General features: G+C 37.6%; 1 protein-coding gene across 2 annotated transcripts in view; it reads right to left on the bottom strand.

The window, feature by feature from the left end:
- Positions 1–648: 648 nt before the first annotated feature.
- Positions 649–11,267, bottom strand: part of DENR (density-regulated protein) — a 26,441-nt gene continuing 15,822 nt past the window's right edge. For both annotated transcript variants that reach the window (XM_008577705.1, XM_008577703.1), the window contains exons 3-8: positions 8,781–8,800; positions 8,014–8,098; positions 5,719–5,802; positions 3,492–3,608; positions 2,370–2,509; positions 649–2,259 (exon numbers count right to left, since the gene is read on the bottom strand). In XM_008577705.1, the coding sequence (XP_008575927.1) occupies positions 2,215–2,259; positions 2,370–2,509; positions 3,492–3,608; positions 5,719–5,802; positions 8,014–8,098; positions 8,781–8,800 (491 nt within the window). In that variant the 3' untranslated portion in view covers positions 649–2,214. The remainder of the gene's footprint in view (positions 2,260–2,369; positions 2,510–3,491; positions 3,609–5,718; positions 5,803–8,013; positions 8,099–8,780; positions 8,801–11,267) is intronic.

The following is an 11,267-nucleotide window of genomic DNA, read 5'->3' on the forward strand; positions in this document are numbered from 1 at the left end:
AAGGTGCGGGTGCGGCACCGAGGGTTGCGATCCCGTTGCCGGTCCCAGTCCGGTACGGGCGCGACACTGAGGGTTGCGATCCGTTGCCAGACACGAAAAAAGACAAAAAGGAAAAAAAAAATTGTAATTTATCAACTTTTAAAGCAAGAAAATTAACAGATGACTGAGGCTTTTAGGTAATAAGCAAAAACGAATTTCAAATCACTTAGTCTCAGCATCTATTTTTAAAAAATGAATAAAATACTACATATTAAAACCATATTTGCACTTGAGGTTGCCAGCTTAATTTTTGTAAATCTCTTACACATAATATGAGATAAGGCTGCTTAAAGGTTCATATTCCTTCTTGCGAAAAATACAGTGTGAAAATGTGTGAATTAGGCCGGCCCGTGGCTCACTCGGTAGAGTGCGGTGCTGATAACACCAAGGCCACGGGTTCGGATCCTATATAGGGATGGCCGGTTTGCTCACTGGCTGAGCGTGGTGCTGACAACACCAAGCCAAGGGTTGAGATCCCCTTACCAGTCATCTTTTAAAAAAAAAAAAAATGTGTGAATTAAAGTCAATCCTGGCACTATTAGTACATTTTAATCAGATTAAACAATGTTGCATTTTAAATTTCAGGTTAAAGAAAAAGACTCATACATGTTATATGCAAAGACGATTTTAATTCTGCATTTTCCTGCAGTAACATCCATTGCCGGCTATATATGGACTGAAACTGCATTTGCCAACAACTGTGAACATTAAGAATGTTTACATGAAGTCACATGTGTTAATACATGGACATCTTCCAGCACCAACAAAATACATACATTAACACAAACCAAATGGTCTTGATGGATAAATTTGCTTCACTAGGTAATCTTATTTAGTAAAATTCACACTTAATACAGAATCTTTTTAAATCTACATTTTTATTACATATTTTTCTAAGACTTTTAATTATCTTTTAAAAACATTCATTTGATTGTAATTTTCAAGGCAATAAACAATGGTTTCATGAGTTCTAAGTTTCTTAAAGGTGTCTATAGCAATTTAAAATACAAGCTTCTTTTCAATTTGCAGCACCTGACTTAAAACAAAGTCTAAATTTATCTAATGTATTCATTAAAATTGTCACTCTTTCTCTTGTGAGAAAGATATGTTTCAGTTGCTAACTCACAGACTATATATTGAGCAAGGTGCATATTTTTTGTTTTTTGGGTTTTTTGGTGGCTGGCTGGTACAGTGCAGTAAGGTGCATATTATTTTTAATTGGTTAGTAGAATTTTACTCACATAATTTATAGCCAGAACAACTCCCAGTGTCTCTGAACAACCTTCCACTCAGAACAATGATAATAATGAACATCTAAAATGGATTAGGAGTTTGCCCCCACTTACCATTACCAAACATGTTTCCAAGTTTCCTTGGAAAATATGATTTTTAAATATATGCATAATATTCTACCACATGATGCACCATCACTTCTTTAATCATTTCTCAACTGTTCATTTATATTACTTGCAATTTTTTGATATTATGAATAACATTGGGATGAACACCCTCATCCACAGTTTTATGCAAAACTGATTATTAGTTTAGTATAATGTCAAAGAAGTGGCTTACTGGGTCTAATAGTGCACGTGGTTTTAAGGCTTTTAATATACTTTACCAAATAATTTCCAGAATAGCTTGAAGGACTCCCACCAACAGTATGTTATTGTGCCCACAAAGTGGTCTTTGTTGGTAATAATGAAGTAAATTCAACCACAAATCTATTAGATTTTCACCCATCTCAATATTATCACACAAAAGAAGCAAGGAGTCATATTATGGGTGAGGAAGCCAAATTCAAATTCTGTTTTAAAAAATCACTCAGCTTTAGATCAGTAAAATTATCAACAGAACTGTTTCCCACAAAAAGTTTACAGTGTCTTTCCAAAAATAAAAAGTTAAAAAGAGAGAAAGAGAAAAGTCAGTACCAAATGATCAAAATTTTTTATTTCACTAAGTTCTATCTCATGCATATGAGCATGACAGTCCTCCCTGTTTATTAGACTTTGGCAATAAAAAAACAAGCAGCCTTATACAGAACAGTGAAAATACCAAGGACAAGGGCAGTCTACAGTTTTACTGTAGGATAAATATATATATATTTTCAAAGGCCTCTCTCCCTTTGGCCATATCAACTCTCTGTTCAGATCGCTGAATACAGACAAATTTTTAAAATCACTTCTTCACTTCTCCAAGATCTTCAATGCTGTCATCATCCACCTATAAAACATAATTATATTTCATGAGTTGTGATATCAAAAAAGAAAAAAAATGGAAGCAATTTGCTCGAAAAATTTATTTCTATGGATGCATACATTCCAAGTACTCACCTCTGGCCATTTTTCCTGAATGACATCAATGATGTCATCTGTAAAGTCTCCCTGAATGATGATTTCATCCTCCCCTGTTACCGAGGCACCACAAGAGAATTTCTGGGCAAAAAATCTTTGTGCTTCTTTAAGATCAATTTCTGTTTTTGTTTTTTTTTTTAAAGAAAAAGCAAGATTATCATTGGAATTTTGCATCTTTAGATATTTTTCCATTTTGAAATTTAATCTGCATTTTAAATTCATAAAACAGATTGTGTTAATGGGCTTCATATTCCTTTCAGAACAATAATTACAAACTACCATAGGCAGAGGTCTTAACAATTCAACTCATGATTTCAAGGTCAAAATAAGGCTCATAATAAAAACAGCATTATCCATACTATCTCTAATTCATATAGTAAGACCAAAATAAATCCAAGAACATGTTAATTCTGAGCATTACATATGTACTGTCAAGTAGAAATGAAGTTCTTTTGTTTAAGTTCCTTTTACAAAAGAAAAATTTACAGCAGAGAAAGAAAACCTTAATATTTATAATGTGGTCCATTGATAAAAATCTGTGTTGTCACACACAGAGACCTCGGTTTACATTTCCAACCCAGTTTCACTATTCATTCAAGGCCTCCAGGCACTGAAGGGATCTGAAGCAGGACCTTCTGCTGCTACCCACCTTCCCTCACCCTCTACTGTCATTCCCTGAGGGGACAAGCCATTTTGCTACCCTTTCCCACCAAGCCTGCAGAGGACAGAGAAGCACTGGTAGGCTTCGAAAGGAATCTTATTCCAGCTCTCCACATTCTACATAAAATGTGCCCAGGTAGGAAGTCCAGAAAGGAAAAAGTTATACCAGTTCCCTCTACGAAAGACTTTTAAATTTCTCTAAAATTTAATTTCAAAGCTATAGTTAGAAATGCAAAACCTCATTTTGTATCTTCTTAGCAAAAAACAGACCTGTAAAGTTTTTCATGATGCCAGATAAAAAGAGAGAGAGAGAGAGAGAGAGAGAGAGAGAGAATACAGTTCACATATTTTAAACACACTTAAGCCCGAACTCACCAAAAGTTGCAAGACCACAAACTCATATAGTTCACATATTTTAAACACACTTAAGCCCGAACTCACCAAAAGTTGCAAGACCACAAACTCTTGTTACGTATTTCTTCTTTGCTCTGGGAATTTTGGCTATAGTAACCTTTTGTGGTACAGTCTTCTTTTTTTGTTTTATTTGACCCCTTCCACCTTTATTTATTAAGAAAGAGATTAGCATTAATTGTGTCATCATTACAGAATATTAAGTATTTAAATTTGTTAATTTTCAAAAGGTTTAAATTTCTTTTCTCTTATACAAAATTAATAAACACATGTATGTATTCATTCAATAAACATTTATTAAGTACTTACTATGTGCCCAGCATTGCACTAAGGGCTGAGGACCCAAAGAGGAACAGAACATAGTCCGTACCCTCCAGGCTTCATAACTACAGCAACCTGATATACGCTATGGCAGGATCCGTGAATGAGGTACTACCATAATTCTGCAGAGGACTGACTTACTCTGCTTCCAGAGGACAGAAAAGGTTACTAGAGGAAGAGACATCTAAACTGGGTCTTGAAGAATAAGGAGTATCCACGTGAAGGAAAAAGGGCTGGAGAGGTATAAGAAAGGACATTACAGGGAGGGAACAAGTGCAGAGAGGAGAAGAGGCATCTTATTTGGGAACCACACTTGTCTTGACTGAAGGATGCTTATAAACATGTAGCCGATGAAGCCAGAAGAGCAAAAGATTACATACCAGTCATTAATGGACTAGTATATTGAACTCTAGGGCTTGACTTTCTATTGTGGAAGAGGAGAAGCCTTTGAAGGACTATGCAGGAATGAAATAACCACAGTTATGTTTTATCGGGATCACTCTAGCCACAGGGTGGAGGGTGCATCTGCAAACAGTGAGGCTGACGGAAAAGTTATTGAGGAGGCTCCTGCACTAGTTCAAACAAATTAATCAAAATCTAAGCAGTGGCAACAGTAATGGCCACTGGGCACAAGACAGAGATGAAGGAGGAGAAACAACAGAATTTAGCACATTCCACCCTCCTCCCTTTAAAGGGGACAAAGAGAGAGAACCTAAGATAGTATTCCGGTTTCTGGCTCAGATGACTGGATAAATCATGCTGTCACTAACTAAAATGGGGAAAATGAAAGAAGTCAATTTGGGACTTAGTTTAAACTAACCTGGAAGTGCTGCATTCAAGATACCTGTGGGACCATGCACACTTCCAGTCTAGAGACATGGGCCAGATCTAGAGATTTGGGAATTTTAAGTGTACAGTGGTGGCAGAAGTTAGGGATGTGACAAGAGTCATCCAGGGAGAACATGCAGAACCAGAAGATAAGAGTGCAGAATCCTGGGAAACACCAACTTTTAAGGGACAGAAGGAAGAAGAGCTGGCCAGTCAGCTCAATTGATTAGAGCATGGTGTTGTAACACCAAGGTCAAGAGTTCAGATCCCCATACCAGCCAGCCACCAAAACCAAAAAGAAGTCTGCATAGAAGAGTAAGGAGTGATAGGAGAACTAGGAAGGAAGAATGCCATAGAAATCAAGGAAGTACAACACTTCAAGAAGAGGAGAGTGCTCAAATGCTCTTATTACTTAGTGATTACCAAGCCACTGGGGACTTTTATAAGAAGAGTTTCAGTGGCATGAAAGTCGGGTCAAGACAACTGAGAAGCAAACAGTAAACAACAGAACAGAGAGGAAGATAGTGAGTCTAGTCTTAGTGAAGAAACCTGGCTAAGAAGGGAAGGGGAGGGATAAGGTAGAGAGAAGTAAGGATTCTTGGGACAGTTCTTTTTAAAGATTCAAAGTCCTGAAAATAATTATGAGCTAATTTTAGTCATGGGAAGAAAAATTAATGAAGAAGAAACAGGCAGGACAGGATCCAGAGTACAAAAAATTAGTTTGAGAAGGATCAGAGAGACAAGTATACACAACAGAGCTCAGTAAGACAGAGCTTTCAACTGAGCTATCAGAAGTAATGAGAGGATAAAACCTTGAATAAATGTGCTCACCCCCATTAAACAGAATACACAGGTATTTTAACTTACTGGTTGCTTTTTACCTATATACAGGAAAACTAAGCATGTTTTCTTAGGTCTAAACTTGCTGATAAAGCCCAAATCATACCATATACAATGATAATCCTGAGAATATGATTTTGTACCTCTCTGTGTGATATACGTGTGGAATTACAGTAACAGGTAGATGCATTCACTTTGGGAACCCTTTTATTATTCGTACCTTCCATCACAGGGAAGGTATGTTTGTACAAATCAAGACACGGATTACCTCTCTTTTGTTTTTTCTTTTCCTCTTCTTCCCCTGCTGTTCCTTGACCGTCACTAATTCCAGCTTCTTGTTTGGGTGAATTTTCTAGATATAAAAATGAAATCCAAAAGCACTGAGATTATTTCATACTAATGCTTAAAAAAAATCACCTTTGAGCAATCTTATACACAAAAAGGCATTTTACAAACAATTGAGCATGACATTTATAAAGTAAATGATTATATTGCTAGTTTCCCATTAAAAAAATCTAATTCTAATGTCATTATGGAAAATGTATGGTAATAAAAGAGAAAATAAAGTCTTTAATATGTGAGGATTAGGATTTTTTTAGCCACTTGAAAGATGCATAGAACATTCAGGCTTTGTAGGAGTGTCCTAGCATCTAAATATATTAATCTTATTAACATCTGGTCTTGGATAAGAGAAGCTTCTCCCTCCCCACCACCCCCCTTTCTCCAAGTCACAATCATGTCCTAGGCAGGTCACATTCAGGGCCAATCATGTAGACTGTCTACAACACCAAATTTGAGAGGTCTTATCCAACCACTGACAGTGACTGAGTAGCTACTATCCAAAAGGGCCTGATCAAGTTTAGGGGTTTATGCCTCATGGAAATAATCTGAAAATCAAAGCAGCAGGCTGGCCGGTTAGCTTAGTTGGTTAGAGCATGGTATTATAACACCAAGATCAAAGGTTTGGATCCCTGTACTGGCCAGCCACCAAAAACAAAACAAAAAATAAAAATCAAAAAATCAAAGCAGCAGAGGGCCGGCCCGGTGGCGCACTGCTACAGTGCGCCGCTTGGGAGCGCGGTGGCGCTCCCTCCGAGGGTTCGGATCCCACATACAGACCAGTTCCCACTCACTGGCTGAGCGAGGTGCGGGCGCGACACTGAGGGTTGCGATCCCATTGCCGGTCCCGGTCCGGTACGGGCGTGACACTGAGGGTTGTGATCCGTTGCCGGACACGAAAAAAGACAAAACGAAAAAAAAAAAAAAGAAAAACTTGTCGGCCGGCCCGTGGCTCACTCGGTAGAGTGCGGTGCTGATAACACCAAGGCCCCGGGTTCGGATCCCATATAGGGATGGTTAAAAAAAAAAATCAAAGCAGCAAAGAGTGGGGCAAAACTGGGTTTATCTGAGTAGGAGTGTTCCCAGCCCAGCTTTCCCTTTTTCCTGCTACCACCTTCATTTTTACCAATCATAAAAGAAGCCATCAATTTAAGCAGATTGACTTTGTTTCTTCTCACTCTTCCCCACCTCTGGCAACTGCAATTCTATTCTTCTAGTTGCTTAGACCAAACTCTAGTCATCCCTTTTCCTCACACCCCATATCCAACACATCAGAAAATCCTGTCACTCTACCTTCAAAATATAATTACCATCTGAGCTCTTTTCACCGCGTCCAGTGCTACCATTCTGGTCCAAGTCATCACCTGACTGGATTACTGCAAGAGCCTCCTATCTGGTCTCCTGTTTTTCTGCCTATGCCCCTCTTCAGTTTACTCTTAACAGAGAAGCCAAAGTAATGCTGCTGAAATAAAAGTCAGACCTTATCACTCTTCTGCTCAAACCCATCCAAGAGTTCCTCATTTCACTCAGAGTCTTGGCTTTTCAAAACTTGGCTTACAAGGCCCTACAAGATGTGGTCCTCCATTACTTCTCTGGCTTCATATCCAACTCCTCTCCCCTCCTTCAAATAGCTCTAAACACAAAGGCCTCCACGCTATTTCCTGAATATACTCTAAGTTTCTGCCTCAGGGCCTTTGCACTTGGCTGTGTCCTCTGCCTGGAATGTTCTTCCCCCAGATAGCTAAAGGACTCACTCCCTCACTTCTAAAGTTCTTTAATCAAATGCCATCTTGACAGTAAAATCTTCCCTGGTCACTACCTAAAATTTCAACTTGCTTCCCAACAAGTCGTATCTCCCCCTTTCCTGCTTATCACTATCTACACACTTACTACATGTTTTACTTATTTCATTTGTGTCCCTTCTAGAATGTGATCTTTTGTTTACTGCTTTATCCTCAGAACTTAAAACACTGTATAGCATATAGTATGCTCACAATAAATGTGAATATATTTGCCCCTAAATCATTTACTTTTTTGTATAAGCAAGTTGCTACTTAGACCTATCTTATCTCAGGAAGAACTTTAACAGTTTTAAAGGTAACTGATAAAGATAAATGTAATTCTCTAATATCCTACTAAAGGAGGACTTTCATATCTGTAAAATAATGTTATACATGCATTTGTTTCAGGTATGCAAGTTTGTTGAAAGAAAAAAAGTTCATACCTACAGTAAGTTTTGCAAACTCATTTGGAAAATTCTTCTCTAACCATTGTCTACATTTAGCAACATCAGGCATATATTCACAGTACTGAGAGGGGGAAAAAAAAAAGAGTCACAACAGAACATTTTCAATCAACCAAAACATTTTAATTAAAAAACACTCCCTATACGTGCTGTATAAAGAATGACAAAACTACTCCCACCTGACTTCTTATCCATAGTAAACCTGTACTCAACCAGGAAATGCCCCATGAGAAATTAAAAAGGATTAGGCACCACTCACTGTAGCAATTTACTTCTTCCCCATCAAATAGAAGGGACATTAGAAAAAGGAACAACAAACAAAAATGTCTATTTCTTGCTTTAGGCACATAGGTGCCTCATTATTTTCATGACCTGCCCATACAGCCTGACTCAGAAAATCTTATACCTAATTTATATTGCTCTTTCTCTCCTCTGCTCAGACATGTAAATTTTAGCTTTAAGGTTACTCTTGTTTCGTTAGCTGACAATTCATGAGTTCCGTGCAAAAATCCAAAATGTATATCCAAGTGCAAAAGATGTAAATGTATGACTCAAAGTCTAAAGGAAAGAATTTATAAAAATTTGTAAGACCGTAAAATTATTCTAAACCAAAGTTCTCTATAAAGGTTTGAAACTCTACTATCAAATGATAGAAAATGAAAAGTAAAAAAAGTTTTCAAGCTAGCTCTAAAATCAAGAGTGACCTCAATGCAGAAGTTAAGAGAAAAAAATTTAAAAGAACTTACCTCTGTTGGTAATGAACAGACTGGGGAAATAAAGAGAAAAAACGATTTGAAATGTTAAATATATATATATATATACACACAGAGGGTTCATCATTACTTTTATATGTGACAAAATGCCTCATTTCTACCTTTTTCCTATAATTTTTATGTACCACTTTTCCAATGCCACTCTTCAGGGGTTTTTGGAGGTAAAACACACATGATTATATGAGATGATACTATCTTGATTTTCTGATCTAATGACTGTCTCTTCAGTTGATGGAACATCAAATTATACTATCTTGCATATATTAAGGGCTTACCATAACCATTTCAGTGAGTCTGAAACTAAGTTAAGATGGGAGCAATTTCCCATAAAACAAAGCTTGAATGGAGCTGGTTATTTCTTTTGATAGCTTTATCAAAACAGCCACTGTTTTTTATTCATACTGACACATTTACAGACTTCAGCAGCACTTTTGCTACCATTTCTTTGCAATACACTTCCTTTTCTTCTTCACATTATGCTACATAAGACCATGAAATTATAAAGCTAGAAGGAACATTGATTCAATCCTGTCATTGTATAGCATGCACTGGCTAATGGACTAGAGGAACTCAAAGAGCTTCCCAGTTTTAAGTATTATTCTACTACTGAATCAACTGCTTATTTTGTTTTCATTTTTAAGATTTACAATGGAGTAGTTCAGTGTGCCCAGTATCTTGAGATTTCTGAGGGAGAGCAGTGGTGGTACACCATTACTAATAACAGGAATTACTACACATTGGGCATCTATTATATGCCAGGCACTTTGCTATACTTTATATTTACTATTATGTTTAATCATCACAACCCTGAAAGGTAAGAATCACCACATCTGTATTACAGAAGAGGAAAATGAGGCTTAGAGTAAGTAACCCACTTGTATCTGGATAAGAGGACTTGAACCCTGGTCTGTTCTTTAAGCTCATGTTCTTAACCATTAAATTAGATTATGCAAAGTGAACAGGCAACTCAACTTTGCCAGCTAGTGAAAATGATCTGCCTTCCCTCACCCCACTAACATACCACCATGTTACCACCATCATCACTATTTTATAGATGAGGCCCTAAAAAAAGTTAAAGAGCTCATCCAATGACAAAGGTGGTATGTGTCAGAAGGAAACTAGAATCCATCAGTCTAGCCTAGTCTGGTCTATTCTAGGGTTCCTTCCACCAAAGCTCTCCCTAGTTATCCAGAACTCCATATTTTTCACAGTTCAAGTTCAAATATTAGTCAGGGCCGGCCCGTGGCTCACTCGGGAGAGTGCGGTGCTGATAACACCAAGGCCACGGGTTCGGATCCCACATAGGGATGGCCGGTTCGCTCACTGGCTGAGCGTGGTGCTGACAACACCAAGTCAAGGGTTAAGATCCCCTTACCGGTCATCTTTTAAAAAAAAAAAAAAATTAGTCAGCCATACCTTAAGAATTTAATTTTATAGGCTAACTACCATTAGAGAAAATACTCAAACTATAAAATTTTGTATACCATTTCAAATTATATTCAGTTCAGANTTAGAGAAAATACTCAAACTATAAAATTTTGTATACCATTTCAAATTATATTCAGTTCAGAAAAATTCTAATGCAATGAAAAAATTTGGACAATTCCTCCAAGTTCAGTTATTTGCTTTTATTTTATTTTTTTAATTTTTGGCCACAAAACAAGTCTTAATACATTTAAAAAGACTAAAATCATAGAAAGTATGTTCTCTGACCACAGCAACAGAAGGAAATTTACAAAATTCACAAATGTGTGGAAATTAAACACTCTCCTAAATAAACAATGGGAAAAAAGAAAAATCAGAGGGAAATTAGAGAGTACTTTGAGATAAAAATCAAAGCACAACATATCAACATTTATAGGATACAGGGCTCAGGCAGTGCTCAGAGGAAAATTTATGCTTGTAAACACCTATATTAAAAATAAGAAAAATGGGGCCGGCCAGTGGCGCACTGCTACAGTGTGCCGCTTGGGAGTGCAGTGGTGCTCCCGCCGAGGGTTCGGANAGATCAACAAACTTTGCAAATCTTTATCTAGACAGACCAAAAGAAAAGGAGAGAAGACTAAATTTACTAAAATCAGAAAGCAAGGGGCCGAGCCCGGGGCGCACTCGGGAGAGTGTGGCGCTGGGAGCGCAGCAGCGCTCCCGCCGCGGGTTCGGATCCTATATAGGGATGGCCAGTGTGCTCACTGGCTGAGCGCGGTGCTGCCAGTCTCAAAAAGGACAAAAAAAAAAAAGGAAGCAAGGGCATTATTACACTGTCATTATGGTTTTTTGTGCTGGTTAAGATTTCATTTCTTTCTCTTTCTCATTTGCATTTTGTTCTACCAGTGTTTTTTGTTCTTTCTTGTATTTGTAGTAGTGATTTTTCAGATTCCAGATGCAGGACTTCCTTGAGGATTTCTTTTTTTTTTTTTTCCTTTTTGTCTTTTTTCGTGACTGGCAACGGATCGCAACCCT

The sequence above is a fragment of the Galeopterus variegatus genome, unplaced genomic scaffold, assembly GCF_000696425.1.
Source record: "Galeopterus variegatus unplaced genomic scaffold, G_variegatus-3.0.2 Scaffold1568, whole genome shotgun sequence".
NCBI lineage: Eukaryota > Metazoa > Chordata > Mammalia > Dermoptera > Cynocephalidae > Galeopterus > Galeopterus variegatus.